The sequence below is a fragment of the Sylvia atricapilla genome, chromosome 30 (genome assembly GCF_009819655.1).
Source record: "Sylvia atricapilla isolate bSylAtr1 chromosome 30, bSylAtr1.pri, whole genome shotgun sequence".
NCBI classification, from domain to species: Eukaryota; Metazoa; Chordata; class Aves; order Passeriformes; family Sylviidae; genus Sylvia; species Sylvia atricapilla.
Window position 1 is genome coordinate 1,757,774 of NC_089169.1, and position 20,682 is coordinate 1,778,455.

Genomic DNA, 20,682 nt, shown 5'->3' on the forward strand with positions numbered 1-20,682 from the left:
TCCCCCAGCGCCCCCCTCTTTCATTTTAGCTCCAAACTCTTCATTTTCACGGTTTTCCAAAATTTTTTTTAATATTTTTCTCTCTCCTTTTTTTTTTTTTTTTTTTTTTTTTCGTTTGTTTTTACAGTTAATCCGCAGGGACCCCGTTCCTCCCCGGCCCCACCCTTGAGCAGCCCCCCGACACCGGGGGAGGGGGGTCACTGTCACCGCTGACCCAGGAGCGGGAGGTTCCCCCCCCCCACCCCGGGGTCACCTCCCGCACCCCAAAACATCCAAATAAATAAATAAATCCAGGCAGGAAGGGGAGGGACGCGGCGTCACCCCCGTTCCCGCCGTGCTGGAGTAGGGGAGGGGGCGACGGGACCCCCCCGTTCCCATCAGGCTCCCGTGGGAATAGCAGCGTCCCCATCCCGCTTTTCCCAACGCTCCCCACAGCTGGATCCAGCCCCCGCCGTGTCCTGGGGGGAATCGTGGGGTGCTGGGGGGGCTGCGGGGGTCCCCTAACTGTCCCCGTCGCCCTCCTTCAGCTCCTGGCTGTTCTCCACCTCCTCGGGAATATCCTGCATCCTCAGGAAATCTACGGAAAAACGCCAGGTTAACCCAAATCAAATCGGGACCCCAGGGTGGGATCTGCCCCCCGCCCACCTCCCCCAAACGGGGACCCACCTCGGGGGCTGGCGGGGGGCGAGTGGCGGCTCCCCAAGCCCCCCTCGTCCTCCAGGAGCGCGTCCAGGGTGTCGTCGCCCTCCCGCAGCCGTTCGGGGTCGGCGCCGCGGAATTCCAGCTCATCCCGGGGGCTCGGGAAGGCGGGGGGGAGCAGGTGGCCGCCGGCGGGGGAGCCGCTGCCGGGCATCAGCTGCGGGGTGGGGACAGAGTGGGGTCACCCCGAGTCCCCCACGGGACAGTGGGGTCACCCCGAGACCCCCACGGGACAGAGCGGGGTCACCCCGAGCCCCCCACGGGACACAGTGGGGTCACCCCGAAACCCCCACGAGTGGCGGGGACACAGCGGGGTCACCCCGAGCCCCCCACGCGTGGCGGGGACACAGCGGGGTCACCCCGATCCCCCCACAGGACACAGCGGGGTCACCCCGAGTCCCCCACGGGACACAGCGGGGTCACCCCGAGTCCCCCACGGGACAGAGCGGGGTCACCCCGAGTCCCCCACGGGACACAGCGGGGTCACCCCGAGCCCCCCATGGGACACAGCGGGGTCACCCCGAGCCCCCCACGGGACACAGCGGGGTCACCCCGAGCTCCCCACGGGACAGAGCGGGGTCACCCCGAGCCCCCCACGAGTGGTGGGGACACAGCGGGGTCACCCCGAGCTCCCCACGGGACAGAGTGGGGTCACCCCGAGCCCCCCACGGGACACAGCGGGGTCACCCCGAGCCCCCCACGAGTGGCGGGGACACAGCGGGGTCACCCCGAGCTCCCCACGGGACACAGCGGGGTGACCCCGAGCCCCCCACGGGACACAGCGGGTCACCCCGAGCCCCCCACGAGTGGCAGGGACAGAGCGGGGTCACCCCGAGCCCCCCACGGGACACAGTGGGGTCACCCCGAGCCCCCCACGCGTGGCGGGACACCACTCCCCTCACGCAGGACCCCACCCCTCCGCCCCTCTCCCGCAGCTCCCCCGGGCTCACCTGCGGCGGGGTGAAGCTCAGGTAAAGCGCGTCCCCGGCCGGGAGGCTCCTGCGCCGGGGCTCCGCCGCCCTCCGGCCCCGCGGCGCCGCCGGTGCCCCCCGCGCCTCCTGCAGCTCCCGCTCCAGCCGCGACCGCTCCCGTTCGCTGTCCCGCAGCCGCGACTCCAGCGCCGCCGCCTCCTGCGCCCGCTCCTGGCACAGCTGCCGGCAGCGGCTCAGCTCCTCCTGCAGCAGCCCGTGCTGCCGCTGCAGCAGCGCCAGCTCCGCCCCGGGGCCCGGCTCCGAGCCCCCGGACACCGGCACCGCCGGCTGCGAGCCCCGGCGGGGCCGCGGCCGCTGCAGCCCCTCGGGCAGCTGCAGCTCCAGCAGCACCTCCTGGTGCGTCAGCTGGACCTGCGGAGGCGAGGGGTGAGACTCGGGAACGGGGGAGAGGGGAAAGGGGAAAGGGGGAATAGGGGAATAGGGGAAAAGGGGGAAAAGGGGGAATAGGGGCAAAGAGGGAACAGGAAGGATGGGGGAAAAGGGGGAATAGGGGGAATAGGGGAAAAAGGGGAAAAGGGGGGAAAGGGGGAAAAGGGGGAAAGGGGGAATAGGGGGCAAAGGGGGAATAGGGGGAAAAGGAGGAAGGGGGGAAAAGGGGGAATAGGAGGAAAGGGGGAATAGGGGGAAAGGGGGAATAGGGGGAAAAAAGGGAATAGGGGGACAGGGGGAAAGGGGAATAGGGGCAAAGGGGAAAAGGGGGAAAAAAAAGGGAATAGGGGGCAAAGGGGGAATAGGGGGAAAAAAGGGAATAGGGGGATAGGGGGAAAGGGGGAATAGGGGGGAAAGGGGGAAAAGGGGGAATAGGGGAAAAGGGGGAATAGGGGGGAAAAAAGGGAATAGGGGCAAAGAGGGAATGGGGAGAGAGGAAGGATGGGGGAAAAGGGGAGAAAGGGGGAATAGGGGGAAAGAGGGAACAGGGGGAGAGGATGGATGGGGGAAAAAGGGGGGAATAGGGGGAAAAGGGGCAAAGAGGGAACGGGGGGAGAGGAAGGATGAGGGCAAAAGGGGCAAAGAGGGAAAAGGGGCAAAGAGAGCTCAGGGGCAATGAGAAGGGGACAAAGCAGGACAAAGGGGGAGAAGGGGGACACGGAATGGATTTGGGAGCGGGATGGGTTTGGGCATCCATTTGGACGCCCTCGTCCCCCCTCGCTGTCCCCTGTCCCACCTGGAGCCGCAGCAGGAGCCCGTACAGGTTCACCAGGCGCTGGTTAATCTCCTGCAGGGGACAGGATTTGAGGGGGGGTGAACCCCGAGTGTCACATTGTGGGGAGACACTGAGGCACCACCCCCCCACCCCAAAACCCTTTCCTCACCTCCTGGGATCCCCTGGGCGGGACCTGGTTCCCATTCCCGTCCTGTGGGGAGAGTGTGGTGACACTGAGGGTCCTGGTGTGGGCTGGGGGTCCCCAGCTGTCCCCCCGTGTCCCCTCCCCAACTCACCCGCTGCCCAGCGTCCGCATCCGCCCGGAATTCCAAGGAGCCGTTGATGCTGCCGGAGTCACCGTCTGCAGGGGAAGGCTGGGTGAGCCCCAAGGGGGTCCCGGGGGTCCCCCCAACCCAGGACCCCCTCCCCCTGTCCCCCCTTACTGCTGGGGCTGGGGCAGCTCTCGGCCTCGGTGGGGTGGTTCTGGTTCTGGTCCCGATCCCGGACGCATCCCGTGAAAATCTCCTTCAGGCACTCCACTGCGGGGTAAAGGCAGTGTGAGCCCCTCCCGCGTGCCTCAGTTTCCCCAGATCCTGAGCATCTCCATCCTGGAGCACCCCAGAACATCCTGGGGCACCCTGAAGTGTCCATCCCACCCCATCCCACCCCTTCCCTCCCCGGATCCCCATCCCGGAGCTCCCGTACCTTCCCGGATGGCGTCGTGCAGCAGCACGTCCCCGCGGGGGCCCCGGGCGGGGTCCCCAGGGAAGGGGGTCCCGCGGGGGGCTGTGGGGGGCTCGGAGCAGCCGCTGCCCAGCGCCAGCATGTCCGCAAAGATCCCGACCTTTTCGTCCAGCAGCGCCGCGATCTGACGGTCATGCTGCTCCATCCGCTCTGGGGAGGGGCGGCGGGAACGGGGGTCAGTGGGGTGGGATGGGATTGGAATGATGGGATGGGGTGGGATTGATGGGATAGGACTGATGGGATGGGATTGATGGGATGGGGTGGGATTGATGGGATGGGATGGGATTGATGGGATGGGATTGATGGGATGGGATGGGATGGGGTGGGATTAATGGGATGGGGTTGATTGGACGGGATTGGATTGATGGGATGGGATTGATGGGATGGGGTAGGATCGATGGGATGGGATTGATGGGATGGGATGGGATTGATGGGATGGGATTGATGGGGTAGGGTGGGATTGATGGGACGGGATTGGATTGATGGGACAGGATTGATGGGATGGGGTGGGATTGATGGGATGGGGTTGATGGGATGGGGTGGGGTTGATGGGATGGGATTGATGGGACGGGATTGGACTGATGGGATGGGGTGGGGTTAATGGATGGGATTGATGGGATAGGGTGGGACTGATGGGATGGGATTAATGGGATGGGATTGATGGGATGAGGTTGATGGGATGGGGTGGGATTGATGGGATGGGATTGGTGGGATGGGGTGGGATTGATGGGATGGGATTGGTGGGATGGGATGGGGTTGATGGGATTGATGGGACTGGGTGGGATTGATGGGATGGGGTTGATGGGATGGGGTGGGATTGATGGGATGGGATTGGTGGGATGGGATGGGATTAATGGGATGGGGTTGATGGGATGGGATGGGATTGATGGGACGGGGTGGGATTGATGGGATGGGATTGATGGGATTGATGGGATGTGATGGGATGGGATTGATGGGATGGGGTTGATGGGATGGGATGCGATTGATGGGATGGGGTTGATGGGATGGGGTGGGATTGATGGGATGTGATGGGATGCGATTGATGGGATGGGGTTGATGGATGGGATGGGGTGGGATTGATGGGATGGGATGGGATGTGATGGGATGGGATGTGATGGGACGGGGTGGGAGGAACAGCGATGGGCCCCCACCTTTCAGCTTCCTCAAGGACGCTTCGGTCTCCGTCTCAATCAGGGGAAAATCCTGGCGGCTCGGACAGCTGGGAGGGGCGGGATGAGGGGGTCAGGGCCAGGACCCCCCAGCCCCACCACCAGCACCCCACCCCCAGCCCCTTTCCCCCTCCAGATCCAACCACCCACCCTGTAACCCCCCAGCGCTCCCAAGAGATTCCCAGGCATTCCCAAACCCACTCCTGGCGGGTTCCCAGCCGTCCCCAAGCCCTCGGGGACACTCACAGGCTGACGGCCTGCTGGATGACCTTCATCCAGTGGTTGCGGTCGTCGCGGGAAGCCGCGTGCACCTCGTACATCTCGGGCGGGGCGGCGCTGAGCAGGAACATCCCCTTCTCCTGGTTGGCGATGTCCCTCACGATCAGGTTTTGCAGGGAGATGACGGCTGGCTTGTCCTGCCGAGGGATTGGGGAGCGCTGGGAATGGGGAACGCTGCCCCGGAGCGCCTCCGAGGGTCGGGGTGAGGAGGTGGGAGGCTCACCAGCATGGGGAAAGTGTATTTCTGGTCCTTCTCTTGCAGGAACACGAGCACGTCCGTCATCAGCAGCACCAGGACGTCTGGGATGAGCCGGGGTGAGTGGGGGGCTTCACCCAGGGCTCCCCCCGAGTCCCGGGCTGAGCCCAAATCCAGCCGTGGAGAAGAGGGGATCTGCCAGCATCCTGCTCCACGGGCACCCCCCATCTCTCGGGAACCCCATTCCACCAGAGGTCACCTAGAATCCCCATCCCCTGCTCCCTGGACATCCCCCAACCCCTTTTTTTCCCCTTTTTCCCACCTTTGAAGCGCCCGGCCGCCGTTTTCCAGAGCATCCCTCCGCTGTGCACCAGCTTCCTGCGGAGCAGCTCGTCCCTGCCGAAGGCTCCGGGGCGGCTGTCCCAGAGCAGCGGCACCTTGGCGCGGGGATCCACGCGCCGGAAAACGTCCCAGAGGCGCCCGCGGAGCTCCCACGCGTGAACCTCCTCATCCACGGCCGAGAGCAGCTCCTTCACCAACCGCAGCGCCCGCGAAAGGTCCGCGCAGTCCCCCTCGTTGTCTGCGAGCGGGGGCGGGAAGATGGAATTCCGGCCCCTCCCTGCAAGGCCGCGGGTCCCAGCCCATTCCCACCCCGGTCCCAGCCCATTCCCGCCCCGGTCCCAGTCCATTCCCGCCCCGGTCCCAGCCCCGTCCCAGCCCATTCCCGGCCCGGTCCCAGCCCATTCCCGCCCGGGTCCCAGCCCATTCCCGCCCGGGTCCCAGCCCATTCCCACCCCGGTCCCAGCCCATTCCCACCCCGGTCCCAGCCCATTCCCACCCCGGTCCCAGCCCATTCCCGCCCCGGTCCCAGCCCATTCCCAGCCCGGTCCCAGCCCATTCCCAGCCCATTCCCGGCCCGGTCCCAGCCCATTCCCAGCCCATTCCCGGCCCGGTCCCAGCCCGGTCCCAGCCCGGTCCCAGCCCATTCCCGGCCCGGTCCCAGCCCATTCCCGCCCCGGTCCCACCCCGGTCCCAGCCCCTTCCCAGCCCGGTCCCAGCCCATTCCCGGCCCGTTCCCAGCCCATTCCCGGCCCGTTCCCAGCCCATTCCCGGCCCGTCCCAGCCCATTCCCGCCCCGGTCCCACCCCGTTCCCAGCCCCTTCCCGGCCCGGTCCCAGCCCGTTCCCACCCCGGTCCCAGCCCATTCCCGCCCCGCTCCCAGCCCATTCCCACCCCAGTCCCAGCTCATTCCCGGCCCGTCCCAGCCCATTCCCGGCCCGGTCCCAGCCCATTCCCACCCCGGTCCCAGCCCATTCCCACCCCGGTCCCAGCCCATTCCCGGCCCGGTCCCAGCCCATTCCCGGCCCGTCCCAGCCCATTCCCGCCCCCGGCACCTTTGGAGTTCTTGAGGATGCGCTCGATGAGCACCGGGTACTTGGTGATGCGCTGCGTCACCAGCAGGATGCACTCGGGGACACCGTGGCGGCGGAGGAGAGGGGACCGTGTCACCCGCTGCGGGGAGAGGGGGACACACCGTCAGCGAGGTCCCCCCAAAAGCAGAGACCCCCATCAGCAGGAGCCCCCCTACATCAGTGACGCCCCCCACCCAAAGCAGAGACTCCCCGGAGCTCAGGGACACAAGTTGGGGAAACTGAGGCAGGGAGTTGGGAGAAGGGTTTTCCACTGGAAAGCCTGGAACGTGCAGGGGGACCCCAATTCCCACCCCGGGGGTCCCCCAAAGGATGGAGACCCCGACCCCCAGCCCGGGGTCCCCTCGGAGCCCACCCGGATGAACTGCTGGAAGCGCTTGTCCCGGGCCAGCAGGTCCTTGTACTCCTTGAGCGCCTTGGTGTGTTTGCTGCAGAACTCTGCGTAGGCTTTGCGCAGCTGCTCCGCGCTCGGGCCCGAGAACTGGGCAGGGGAACAACGAGGGGACATCGGTGACATCGGTGACATCGGTGACAGATTCACCCCTCTGCCACCCCTGGTCATCCCTGGCCCAAAGCATCCTGATTTCCTGCCTCCCAGATCCCCTATGATCCCCCTCACCCTCAGGCCCCCCAAATCCTCCTCCCCCCGCATCCCAATTCCCTGTCCCCCACCTGGGTGACGAGGATGTCACCGAGGCGGTCGATGACAAAGTTCTTGTTGCTGTCCTGGGCCAGCGATTCCCGGCGCCGCTCCAGGAGCTGGGCCAGGAAACGCTCGTGGATGTGGCTGAGCTCGTCGAGGCAGGGGAAGATGCGCTGGACGGTGGCGGGGTCCAGCTGCAGCTCCTCCAGCATCGCCCTGCGGAACAGGGCGCCCATGATCTTCAGCGTCCGCACGTGGTGCAGCTCCGTCTGCATCAGCTCTGCGGGGGCACGGCGCCGTCACCACGGGGACAGGGACAGCGACGGCCCCCCGGGGACGGGGACAGCATCTCTGGGGATGGGGACAGGCCCCCCGGGGATGGGGACAGCATCCCCAGGGACAGCAACGGGCCCCCCGGGGACGGGGACAGCATCTCTGGGGATGGGTACAGCATCCCCGGGGACGGGGACGGCCCCCCTGGGATGGGGACAGCATCTCTGGGGACAGCGATGAACCCCTGGGGATGGGGACAGCACCCCCGGGGACAGGGGCAGCACCCAGGGACAGGGACAGCACCCCCGGGGATGGGGACAGCATCTCCAGGGACAGGGACAGCATCTCTGGGGACAGGGACAGCACCCCCAGGGACAGGGACAGCATCCCCAGGGAGAGAGGCAGCACCCTTGGGGGACAGGGACAGCATCCCCAGGGACAGGGACAGCATCTCCAGGGACAGGGACAGCACCCTTGGGGACAGGGGCAGCATCCCCAGGGAGAGGGGCAGCATCCCTGGGGACAGGGACAGCATCCCCAGGGATGGGGACAGCACCCTTGGGGACAGGGACAGCATCCCTGGGGACAGGGACAGCACCCCCGAGGACGGGGCAGCACTCCCAGGGATGGGGACAGCATCCTTGGGGACAGGGACAGCATCCCCAGGGAGAGGGGCAGCACCCTTGGGGACAGGGACAGCATCTCTGGGGACAGGGACAGCACCCTTGGGGACAGGGACAACACCCCTGGGGACAGGGACAGCACCCAGGGACAGGGACAGCATCCCCAGGGAGAGGGGCAGCACCCTTGGGGACAGGGACAGCATCCCCGGACACAGGGACAACACCCCTGGGGACAGGGGCAGCATCCCCAGGGAGAGGGGCAGCACCCCCCGGGGACAGGGACAGCACTCAGGGATAGGGACAGGGACATCCCCGGGGACACCACAGAGGGGACAAGACCCCAAGCACAGCCACCCAGCCCGCCTCCTGTGTCCTCCTGACTGCATCCCTGTCCCTGCATCCTCTGTCCTGTCCCTGTGTCCCCGTTCCTGCTTCTCCAACCTCTTCCTGTGTCCCCTGTGCTGTCCCCATGTCCCTCATTTCCGTATGCTCATCCCTGTGTCTGCCTCCATCCCTGTGTCCCTTTCCTGCCCTCACATTCCCCATGTCTTTATCCCTGTCCCCGTGTCCCCGTGTCCCCTCACCGTAGATGACATCCTGCCGCTTCATGACGTCCATGCGGTGCTGCTGCAGGAAGCTGTTATCCACCGCCAGGCTCCAGGAATCCGCCTCGAACTCCTTCCCATCCGCCTCCAAATCGCTCAGCAGCTGGCTCAGGATGACGTCAGGGCCTGCAGGTGACATCAGTGGCACGCGGCGTCCCCGCGTCCCTCCCCCGTGTCCCCACGTCCCTGCCGCGTCCCCACCTTCGTCGATCAGCGACTCCACGGAGAGCGTCCGGTTGCGCATGTTGAGGGAATCCGTGGACTGGGACAGGATCCGCCGGATGCCCAGGGGAGAGTCATCGTTGAACGTCCTGGGGGAGCGGGTGGGACACGATGGGGGACGCTGGTGACACCCCCGCGCCCCCCTGTGCCCCCCGTTTCCTGCCCTTACCCCGAGATGTTGGTGGTGGAGACGCTCTTGGAGAGGGACAAGGAGGGGCGGCCACGGCGGGGCCCCAGCAGCGTCTGCCGGAAGCTCTCCGAGGGATAGATGGCGGAATTGGGGCGCTCCCGGATGGCATCTGGGGAGGGGACACCGGGGGGTCAGTGCCGGGACCCCCCTGTCACCCCCCAGGCTGTGCAGGGACACGGGGAGGGGAAGGTTTGGGAAGGTTTGGGAAGGGAAGGTTTGGGAAGGTTTGGGAAGGTTTGGGAAGGGAAGGTTTGGGAAGGGAAGGTTTGGGAAGGTTTGGGAAGGTTTGGGAAGGAAGGTTTGGGAAGGTTTGGGAAGGTTTGGGAAGGTTTGGGAAGGGAAGGTTTGGGAAGGTTTGGGAAGGGAAGGTTTGGGAAGGTTTGGGAAGGGAAGGGAAGGTTTGGGAAGGGAAGGTTTGGGAAGGGAAGGGAAGGGAAGGTTTGGGAAGGGAAGGGAAGGTTTGGGAAGGGAAGGGAAGGTTTGGGAAGGGAAGGGAAGGTTTGGGAAGGTTTGGGAAGGTTTGGGAAGGGAAGGGAAGGTTTGGGAAGGGAAGGTTTGGGAAGGTTTGGGAAGGGAAGGTTTGGGAAGGGAAGGGAAGGGAAGGGAAGGGAAGCTCCCCCCACTCACTCTTGTTGCGCAGGGACACCGACTGCAGGGCTGAGCTGTTCTTCAGCAGCGCCGCCTTCTGCTGCTGCGGGGGAGCGGAAGCGTCACTGTCCTCGCGTGTCCCCGATTCCCACATCCCCCGGATCCCTCATCCCCCACGGATCCCTCGCCTCACCCCGCGCTCACCTTCTGCTTCACCTTGGTGCAGTTGGGCAGGGTGTCCTTGCAGCGGTTGTGGATGGTGACGTTGCAGGCTGCGGGGACACGGAGAGGTGACGGAGAGGCCACGGGGACCCTCCTGCCACCCCTCCTCCTCCGGATCCTGGCGGAGCGACGGGAGCAGATGTGGTGGGAATGCGGGTGGATGCGGATCGCTGCCGGAGCTGCAGCTGCCAGGGAGCAGCTGCCCCAACCCCGAGGGCACCGCGCCAGCCTGGGGCCACCAGCGCCAGCCCGGGGCCACCAGTGCCAGCCCGGGGCCACCAATGACAGCCTGGGGCCACCAGTGCCAGCCCGGGGCCACCAATGACAGCCTGGGGCCACCAGCGCCAGCCCAGGGCCACCAGTGCCAGCCTGGGGCCACCAGTGTCAGCCCGGGGCCACCAGTGACAGCCCGGGGCCACCAGCGCCAGCCTGGGGCCACCAGCACCATCCCGGGGCCACCAGTGACAGCCCGGGGCCACCAATGACAGCCTGGGGCCACCAGCGCCAGCCCAGGGCCACCAGTGCCAGCCTGGGGCCACCAGTGTCAGCCCGGGGCCACCAGTGACAGCCCGGGGCCACCAGTGCCAGCCCGGGGCCACCAATGACAGCCCGGGGCCACCAGCGCCAGCCTGGGGCCACCAGTGCCAGCCTGGGGCCACCAGTGCCAGTCCAGGGCCACCGGTGCCAGTCCAGGGCCACCAGTGCCAGCCTGGGGCCACCAGTGCCAGCCCGGGGCCACCAGCGCCAGCCCGGGGCCACCAGTGCCAGCCTGGGGCCACCAGTGCCAGTCCAGGGCCACCATTGCCAGCCTGGGGCCACCGGTGCCAGTCCAGGGCCACCAGTGACAGCCCGGGGCCACCAGTGACAGCCCAGGGCCACCAGTGCCAAGGAGTCAGGATGTGCCAGGGAGCAGAAGCCATCTCCAGGGCACAAATCCAGGAGGAACCGCGGTGCCCAAAGCCACAGGGTAAAAGCCACCCCAGGAAAAGTCATCTTGGAAAAGCCACCACGGCACAGTCATCATCCTGGCAAAGGCCACCCCAAAAAAGCTGTCCCAAAAAAGCCACCCTGGCAAAGCCACTGCGGCAAACCCAATCTGGCGAAGCCACCCCAGCAATTCCGCCCCAGCAAAGCCACCCCAAAAAAAGTCATCCCAAAAAAAGCCTCCTCAGAAAAGCCACTGCGGCAAAGCCACCCCGGCAAAGGCGCCATGGAAAAGCCACCCCAGGAAAAGCCAGCCTGGGAAAAGTCACTGCGGCAAAGCCACCCTGGCCAAGCCACCACGGGAATGCCACCCTGGCAAAGCCACCGCGGGAAATTCACCCCAGAAAATCCATCCTGGCAACTCCGTTCCAGCAAAGCCACCCTGGCAAAGGCACCCCACCAAATCCACCCCGGCAGAGGCACTGCAGCAAAGCCACCCCGGGAATTTCACCCTGGAAAAGCCATCCCGGGAATTTCACCCTGGAAAAGCCACCCTGGCGATTGTGCCCTGCCACATCCACCCCAGCAAAGCCACCCTGGGAAAACCATGATGGAAAAGCCACCCTGGCAAAGCCACTGCAGCAAAGCCACCAGGGAAATTCTGCCCTGGCAGAGCCAACCTGGAAAAGCCACCCCAAGGTATCGACCCCAGCCCTGGCCAAAGCACGATGGAAAAACCACCCCGGAGGAGCCATTCCGAAAAAACCACTGCGGCAAAGCCACCCTGGCAACTCCACTCCGGGAAAGCCACCCCAGCGATGCCACCCCGGCAAAGCCACTGCAGCAAAGCCACCGTGGCAATTCTGCCCTGGGAATGCCACCCTGCCAAAGCCACCTCATCAAATCCACCCTGGAAAAGCCATCAAATCCACCCTGGCAAAACCACCCCACCAAATCCACCCTGCCAAAGCCACCAAATCCACCCTGGAAAAGCCACCAAATCCACCCTGGAAAAGCCACCAAATCCACCCTGGCAAAGCCACCCCACCAAATCCACCCTGCCAAAGCCACCAAATCCACCCTGGAAAAGCCACTCCACCAAATCCACCCTGGAAAAGCCACTCCACCAAATCCACCCTGCCAAAGCCACCAAATCCACCCTGCCAAAGCCACCAAATCCACCCTGCCAAAGCCACCCCAGCGATGCCACCCCAGCGATGCCACCGTGCCAATCCTGCCCTGGCACATCCCCCCCAGCAAATTCCCCTTGGCCAATCCTTCCTGGCAATCCCGGCCCGCCACATCCACCTGGAACATCCCTCCCGGCTCCCCCCCGGCTCCCCCCGGACACTCACTGGGACACACGAGCGCTTCCTTGGCCGTGATGCTCTTGTTGCAGGCGAAGCACATGGTCATGCCGGACACGGAGATGGTGGTGAAGAGGTGCCCGTTGGTGTAGCGAGCGTCTTTCTCCTTGCCTTCCTTCATCCTGTCCTTGTCCTTGCCCTGCCCGGACAGAGGCACCGGCCGCCTGACGGGGCTGCGGCACCGCGGCCGCCCCGCCGCTGCTCCCGCCGGCCTCGGGACGCGGCTCATGGCTGCGGGGCCCCGGGCGGGCTGCGGCCGGTCCCCGGCGGCGCCCGGAGGCTCGGTGGGGAAACCGGAGGACGGGGACAGAGCGCCGCGCTCCCTGCGCTCGCTCCCGCTTCCCAGCATCCCGTCTCCACGGCAACCGGAGGCTGCGGGAGAGATCCCCCCCGCCCCGGCGCGGCCCCCCCGGCGCAGCCCCAATGGGGACGGGCTGCGGGGGCGCAGCCGGGGGTGACGCTGCCCCGTGGGGGGCTGGGGACATCGTCCTGCACCCCCCACATCCTATTTTTAGCCAAATTGGGGGGGTTTCACCCTTCCCCCCCCTCCCCTCAAAAACGGGGGGTGGGCAGACGGCCGAGCCCCCACGGGGATGGGTTTTGGGGAGGGGGCTGTTTGGGTTTCCCGCACGGAAAAGGGACTGAGCCGGCGTCACCCCGAGTGTCCCCGTGCTCTCCCCGGACCCCCCCCCAGCCCCCACGGGCACAGAGAGGCCTTTGTGCCCCCCCGGCCATCCCCGCGGCCCCGGCCGTGCCTGGCACCGGGGCTGAGCCCGGCGGCTCGGGGAACCCGGGGGGACAACCCACAGCCCCCCAAAAACGGGACCCCCCCCAGTTCCCCCGGTCCCAAGGCCAAAGGGGGTCCCGGTCTGTCCCTGCTCCCGACCCCCCCGAGGGCGGGGGAGAGGCTGGGGGACCCCCGGGGGGCGTCTGGAGGGGGGCGGGAGGGGAGGAAGGTCAGGGGGGGCCACGGGGCAGGAGCGGGACCCCACGGCACCAGTGGGACCCCTCGGCACCAGTGGGACCCCACGGCACCAGTGGGACCCCTCGGCACCAGTGGGACCCCTCGGCACCAGTGGGACCCCACGGCACCGGCGGGACCCCACGGCACCAGTGGGACCCCTCGGCACCAGTGGGACCCCACGGCACCAGTGGGACCCCACGGCACCAGCGGGACCCCACGGCACCAGTGGGGCCCCTCGGCACCAGTGGGACCCCGGGATCAGGACCCGGCCCCCACTGTCACCCCAGTGTCACCCCGTGTCCCCGGGCCCGGGCGGGGGGCGCGGGGGTCTCACCCGCTCTCGCCTCAGGGGTCCCTCCGCCTCCCCGGGGGCCGGGAACGGGGCGCAGGAGCAGCAGCACATCGCGGAGCCCCCGAGCCCCGGCGGCGCCTCCGGCCGCGACATCCGCCCCGAGTGCGATTGTTCCCGCCCGCTTGTTTGTTTTCCTTTGATTTTTCCCTTTGCTCCGCCGGTTTTGTTTGTTTTCCTTTTATTTTCCTCCGGGTTTTTGTTAAATTTCTTTTCTTTTCTTTTTTTTTTCTCTCTCTCCCTTTATCTGCTTTCCTTTCTTTTTCTTTAATTGTTTTGCTTTTTTTTTTTTTCTTTGCTTTCCCTTTATTCTTTTCGCCCTATCCTCCTTATTTTTTCCCTTTCATTCCCTCCACTTTCTTTCCTTTATCTTTCCGCTTTTCTTTCCTTTTCCGGCACCGATTTTTTTTCCTCTTTTATTTTTCCCCATTTTTTTGCCGATCTCCCTCTTTTTTACTGTTTTTCCTTTTTTATGCTTATCCCCCCCTTTTTACTCCATTTTCCTTTTTAACTGATTTTTCCTTCTTTACCGCTTTTTTTCCCTCATTCCCATTCGCTTTCTCATTTTCTCGCTCATTTTTCCCATTCGCTTTCTCTCCGCGCATTTTCCTTTATACACCTTATTTACCTTTTTTTTTTTTTCCTCCGCTTCCCCCCAACACTTTTCTCTCTCTATTTTTTTTAATTTTTTTTTGGCCGGTTTTTTTTCCCTTTCTCCCCCTGACTTTTCTCCCGTCTTTCCCCGCTCTTCTCCATTGCCGATTTCCGTGGTTTTCTCCCCGTTTTGGGCCCCCCCTCGAGAAGGAAACCGCAGCGCGCCAGACAAAGGCGGGAGCCGCGGTCGCTTCCTGCCCGGCGCTGCCCCCGCCCGGCCCGGGACCCCCTCATCCTGGGGGTCTGGGCCCCCAAAATCGCCTCACGGGAGTGGGGGTCACCCGCGGAACCGCTGCCACCCCCCCCAAAAAAAAAAACCCACCCGAGAATCACCCTGGGAGGATTTGGGGGGTCCCGCACCCCTTCGCTCTGTGCGGGGGGACCACCGCAGGTTTGGGGGGTCCCGGCGGACCCCGGGCGGGACATCGGGGGGACACCCAACCCGAAAGACCCCGGGGGAAAGGGGGGGACCCCTCCCGCGCCCCCCAAACCCCCCGAGCAGCGGAGACCCCGAGACAAAGACCCCCCCGCGCCCCCCAACCCCGGAGCACGAACCGGGCTGCGGGGACACGCGACACGAACCGGGGACTGCGGGGACACGCGGAGCTCCGTGCGGGGAATTTCGGGGTCCCGACACTCCCGAGCCCCGGCCCTCCCCCGGCGCGGGGGGCGGAGGAACTTTCCGCGCTTTAATTAGAGCCGGGGGTTTTTTGGGTTCCTGTTCCGGCCCGAGGCCCTCGGCGCGCGGCTCGGGAGGAGTTTTCGGGGTGTTTTTACAACCCGCGGGGCCACCCCGCCCTAAAGGCGGCGGCGGGTGCCAAGGGGGGAACCCCCCGCCCCAAAAACCCGCAGAGGTTTGAGGGAGCTGAACCCCAAAACCGCGGAGTCACGGAGCTGCCGGGGATGAGCCCTCCCCTTTTCGGGGGGCAGTTCCCCCCCTTTTTGGGGACGGTCCCCCGCGATTTGGGAACAGCCCCCCGCTCTTTGGGGACAGCCCCCCTCCTGCCGCCCCGGCGGCGAACAAAGCCGGCGCCGAGGCAACAAAGACCCCGCTGGGCCGGGCCGGGAAACACGGGGGGACTCCCAGCGGTGCCTCTTCCCCCCCAAAAAATCCACCGGGGGACGCCCCCAGACGCCCTCGGCCCCCAAATTTCCCCCCTCGGAGGTTTGAAGCCCCCGGGTTGAGGGGCGGGTTGAGGGGCGCAGTTGGGGAGGGGAGATCGGGACAGTGAGACCCCCCCTGTGCTGTTTTGGGGGGCTCCGGGGGGGCCGCTGCTGCCGGGACCCCCCAAAGGCAGGGGGGATCCCCCGGGGGGTCCCCACATGTCCCCCCCCCGTGGCGGGGGTCCCTTTGGGTGTCCCCTGGGAGCCGCCTCCTCTCTGAGAGGGGTGTCACCCCGACCCCCCGACCCCCCAGCCCGGCCTTGGGTGGGGCGAAAAGCTCTCAGGCGAAACTTTCTTTGAACAAAAATAAAATTTAAAAAAAAAACCCAACCAACCATTTCCCCCCCGGGCGGCGCGGGGACCAACAACCACTTCCCTCTTCCAGAGAACCGCCCTCGAGCGCCGCCAAAACCCCCCCGCGGCCCCCCCAAAACCGTCCCCTGAGCTCCCCGAACCCCTCTCCGGGCTGGGGGCGCCCCCGAACCCCCCGCTGCCCGCGGGGCTCAGACCCGACCCCCTCAGCGCACCCTGGGGCGGGGGGAGCGGCTCCCCAAAAATCTCAGTTTGGGGGTGATCTGAGGTTCCGGGGAGCAGAGGGCTGTCCCCCCGTCACCACGGCCCTGCGCAGCACACGGAGCCGCCCCCGGCCGCCGTTTCGCCACGCCGGCATTGCCACATGCTCGGGCCCCCCCGCAGCCCCCGGTCACGGGGGTCGGAGCCGCGGGCGCGCTCCCGCAGCGCCCCGTGCCTCAGTTTCCCCGTGCCCGAGCCCCCCGCCGGGCTGTGTCTGCACGGAATGGAATTGGGGTGCGGGGGGGGAAAGGGGGGACCCTAAAACTTCTCCCCCCGCCCGGCAGGAGGGGAAGGCGACTTCCTCATCCTCATCCTCGCGCCACCCAAAGCCTTGGCCCCGGCGGAAGAGAGGATGAGGAAGAGTCGGGGGCAGATTTGGGGCGGCGGGGAATTGGGGGGACGACACACGGGGGTCCCCGGAGCTGGGTGGGGGTCGCGGGGGGTGGTCCTTGTTCCGGCAGCATCCCCCGATCCGCAACGGGGAGCAGCTGGGGGGGTCTCGCCCCCTCCCCGCGCTCCTGCCCCTTCCATCGGGACCCCTCCCGCCCCCCAGCATCACCCCGTGCCCCCCAAAAACCCCCAAATCCCCGCCCGGGGCAGGGCAGAGCCCCCAGGCCGCGGTGAGGGAGGGGGGGACTCCTCCCGCCCCCCAAAAACAGCAGCAGGGAGGGAAGAATTCCCCCCGACCCCAAGAGGGGCTGGGAGAGGGGGGACCCCGCCCGGGGGGCTGCGCTGGCCGGGACCCACCTTGGCGCGATCGCTCCTGGCTCGCGACAGCGACTCGATACGGGACATAATCCAGGGAGCGCTCCCGGCTCCCTCCCGGTGCCCCCCGGCCCTTCCCGGTGCCTCCCCGGTGCCTCCCGGTGCCTCCCGGTGCCTCCCGGTGCCTCCCGGTGCCTCCCGGTGCCTCCCGGCTCTTTCTCGGCTCCTTCCCGGTCCCCTCCGGGGCTCCCGGTCCCTGCCCGGTCCCTCTCGGTCCCGCCCCCCGGGGGCGGGTCGCGCCGTCCCCCGGCCTCGTGCTGCCCGCGGGGCCTTTGTTCGTGCGGGGACCCCGGGATGCAGCCGGGAGCCCCGGGATCCAGCCGGGATCGGCCTCCCGGGGACCGACATCCCCCGGGATGGGCACCCGGAGTCACCCCGGGATCAGCATCCCCCGGGATCGGCACCGCGCCGTCCTCCGGGATCGGCTCCCAAGCATCCCCGGGAATCAGAGCCGGGACTCAGCCCAGCTCCGGCCGGCACCGCGGCATCCCGAGGGATCGTGTCCCAGCATCCCGAGGGATCGTGTCTCATCTCCCGAGGGATCGTGTCCCAGCATCCCGAGGGATCGTGTCTCATCTCCCGAGGGATCGTGTCCTAGCATCCCGAGGGATCCCTGTTCCAGCATCCCGAGGGATCCGTGTCCCAGCATCCCGAGGGATCCCTGTTCCAGCATCCCGAGGGATCCCTGTTCCAGCTCCCGAGGGATCCATGTCCCAGCATCCCGAGGGATCGTGTCCCAGCATCCCGAGGGCTCCATGTCCCAGCTCCCGAGGGATCCGTGTCCCAGCTCCCCAGGGATCCGTGTCCCAGCTCCCGGGGGATCGTGTCCCAGCTCCCGAGGGATCGTGTCCCAGCTCCCGAGGGATCCGTGTCCCAGCATCCCGAGGGATCGTGTCCCAGCTCCCGAGGGACCCGTGTCCCAGCTCCCGAGGGACCCGTGTCCCAGCACCCCCAGGGCTCCGTGTCCCAGCATCCCGAGGGATCGTGTCCCAGCATCCCGAGGGATCCCTGTTCCAGCTCCCGAGGGATCCATGTCCCAGCTCCCGAGGGACCCGTGTCCCAGCTCCCGAGGGACCCGTGTCCCAGCTCCCGAGGGATCGTGTCCCAGCATCATGAGGGATCCGTGTCCCAGCTCCCCAGGGATCCCTGCTCCAGCATCCCCAGGGATCGGCCCCTGCAGCCACCCCGGATCCCTCGGGATTTGTCCCCAGAGACATCCCGGGTCACCGCCCGCTGTCCCCCGGAGTCGGTCCCCGGAGGTGACGCCGAGCATCCCTCGGTGGCCCCTCGGAGCTCCCCCTGGCCCGGCCCCAGCAGCCCGGACGCGGCCCCGAGTCCAGCCCTTCCTCTCCGTGCCTCAGTTTCCCCCTCACCCGCTGCTGGAAACCCCCGAGCTCTGGGAAAGCGCCTCCCGGAGGGACAGCGGGACCGGAATCCCGAATGGGAGCAGCAGATCCCAGGGGATTCCACCGCTCCCAAAGGACACCCCAAAGCGCCCTTTTGGGGTGACACAAATCCCAGCCCCGCTCTCCTCCGTTTTGGGGACTTTCATCTCCCAGCTGCAGCAAATCCAGGCTGGGCCCTTCCAGAGGGAGCCCCTCCACGGCTTCCCAGGGCACGGAGAGTCGGGATAAAGGCGCTCTTTTGGGGAAATGTTGCTTTTCCCCTGTAGGGCAGAGGCTTGGGAGAGGCCCTGGCACCGGGAGCTGGGCTGGCGTCACCGGTTGAACATTAACTCCGCCAGGGATAAGCCGGGATTTATCAGATCAGTCCCGCTCCGCGATAACGCTCCCGGTCCCGTCTGCGGCTTTTTGGGGACCCCCAAAGTCCCCAAATGTCGCCTGGGGAGCTCCGGGACAAAGCCACCGCCTCAGTTCCGGGGTGCAAGCGGCTCCCCAGGAAATTAAATGTCCCTTTATCCCCAAACCCGGCGGCGCCAAGGGGAGAGCGACAGGAGCAGCGCCGGGATTAATGGATAACCAGGGCAAGGCAGCGGTGCCAGGGAGAGGTGTCACCATTCCCGCCTGCCCATGGAAAACAGGGAATTTTTCCCGATGGAAAACAGCGGCCGCGGCACAGGAACGGCGGGGCCACACCCGGGCCCACAAATCCCACGGGAGAGGGGTGGGATGGCCATTCCCGGGAAAACTGGGATCCAGGAGAACATCCAAAACCCAGCCCAGCCCGGGAGCAGATCCATGGAGTCGTCTGGGCCTCGTCCCTGATTCATTCCCGACTCATTCCCGACTCATTCCCGGGCTCCTTCCCGGGCTGCCAAGGCAGGATTTTAATTAAACTGCGGATTTTAATTAACTCCTGGTCACCAAAGCGGAATCAAACCCTCGGGGGGGCGGCCGGGAGCGGGGGGAGGCCGCGGTCAGTCTCCTCCTTTCACCCACATTCCCGATTCCTCATTTCCTCCCGGATACACCCGGGGCCGAGATCCGCTGCTTCTCCCCCCTCGGCGGCCCTTACCCCAAACCAGCCCCAAAACACCCCAAAAAATCCCCCGAGAGGCCCCCGATGCTCCGGGGGGGTTCGGGGGGCGCTTCCCACGTGGTCCTGGGCGGGACCCCCGGTCACCCCGGTCACCCCGGTCACCCCCGGTCACCCCCGGGCCGAGCCCCCCAAAGGATTATTATTTCTTCCCCAAATACCCTCTTGGGGACGAACAATTCCCTCCGTGTCCCGCTGTTCCAGCCGGGAGCGCCCCGGAGCCCGAGCCCCCCCAGCGCACCCCAAACTTCCCGCCGCCTTTTCCCGACACAAGCGCCAACAAACAGCGGGATAATCCCAATAAACATCCCAAAGGATCCGGGGCCGGCCCGTTCCGGCCCCGCTGCGATGCCGGGATGGGGCTGGGGCCCTCCCGCCGGGCGGTTCCGGATCCCAGGCGGGATTTGGGGAACAGCTGGCGGCGGGAAGAGCGGGAGGAGGAGGTCAGGGATTAACGCTCCGCACGGCGGCGAATCGGGGCCGCCCCGGGGGGGCCGAGCGGGCTTTGCCCCCCCAAAACCGGCCTGGGGGGGCAGCCGCGGGGACAAAGCCACCGCCGGCCGCCGGGGCCCCTCCTGCCTCAGTTTCTCCCCCTGAGCCCCCCGAAAAGGGGCTGTGGAGGGGGGACCCCCCCGCGCCCCCCGGGTCACAAAACCCCTCGGGAACAGGCGGGGGAGGGGAAACTGAGGCACGGGAGGGGAAGGAGCAGGAGGAAAACATTCCCGAGGGAGGGCTGGCCGCGGGAAAGGCCGGGAGGAGCGGGGGGGATCCGCTTGGGATCCTTTCCCTGAGCACATCCCGCCTTTTCCTTCTCTGTTACATCCCAAAGGCTGGGAAACAGCGAGGGACGGAGCCGGGAAACTGAGGCACGGCGGAGCATCCCCGAACCCATCCCGTTACCCCGTTATCACCCCGTTACCCCGTTATCATCCCGTTATCATCCCGTTATCATCCCGTTATCCCGTTATCCGTCATCCCGCCGCGCCGATCCCACGCCCCGCTCCCGGTTTTTTTTTCCCTACCTTTGTCTTCCCGGTCATCCTGCGGATGAAGCTGAGGGTCCTGTCCAGGGGGGTCCCTTCGCGGCCCGGGGGGCTCCCCGCCTCCCCCGCCAGCCGCTCGCGGCTCCCGGCGCTGCAGGAGGAGGATCCCGCCGGACAATCCCGCCGGACAATCCCGCTCTGTCCCCGCCGGGAACGGGGAGGAGCGTGCGTGTCCCCTCCCCGCTCCCAGCCGGGTCCCCCGTGTCCCCTCCCCGCTCCCCCCCGTGTCCCCCCCCCGTGTCCCCCCCGTGTCCCTCCCCCGTGTCTCCGAGCCCCATTTGGGGGCGGGGAGGGGGTCCCGGGTTTGGGGAGCAGCCCCGAGGTTGGGGGGTCCCCCCTGTCCTGGGGGGTGGCGGTTCCTTGG

General features: G+C 66.6%; 1 protein-coding gene across 1 annotated transcript; it reads right to left on the reverse strand.

The window, feature by feature from the left end:
- Positions 1-60: 60 nt before the first annotated feature.
- On the reverse strand, positions 61-16,879 carry ARHGEF2 (Rho/Rac guanine nucleotide exchange factor 2). The gene is made up of 22 exons (XM_066337973.1): positions 16,762-16,879; positions 12,299-12,449; positions 10,002-10,069; positions 9,837-9,900; positions 9,189-9,318; positions 8,999-9,108; positions 8,777-8,923; positions 7,326-7,576; positions 7,009-7,134; positions 6,618-6,735; positions 5,546-5,803; positions 5,251-5,327; positions 4,995-5,164; positions 4,731-4,798; positions 3,541-3,729; positions 3,279-3,374; positions 3,132-3,196; positions 3,005-3,046; positions 2,857-2,907; positions 1,650-2,042; positions 667-856; positions 61-577 (listed from the first exon to the last, which is right to left on the reverse strand). The coding sequence occupies exons 1-22, from the start codon at positions 16,807-16,809 to the stop codon at positions 501-503; spliced, it is 2,889 nt and encodes a 962-aa protein (XP_066194070.1). The 5' UTR covers positions 16,810-16,879; the 3' UTR covers positions 61-500.
- Positions 16,880-20,682: the final 3,803 nt, after the last annotated feature.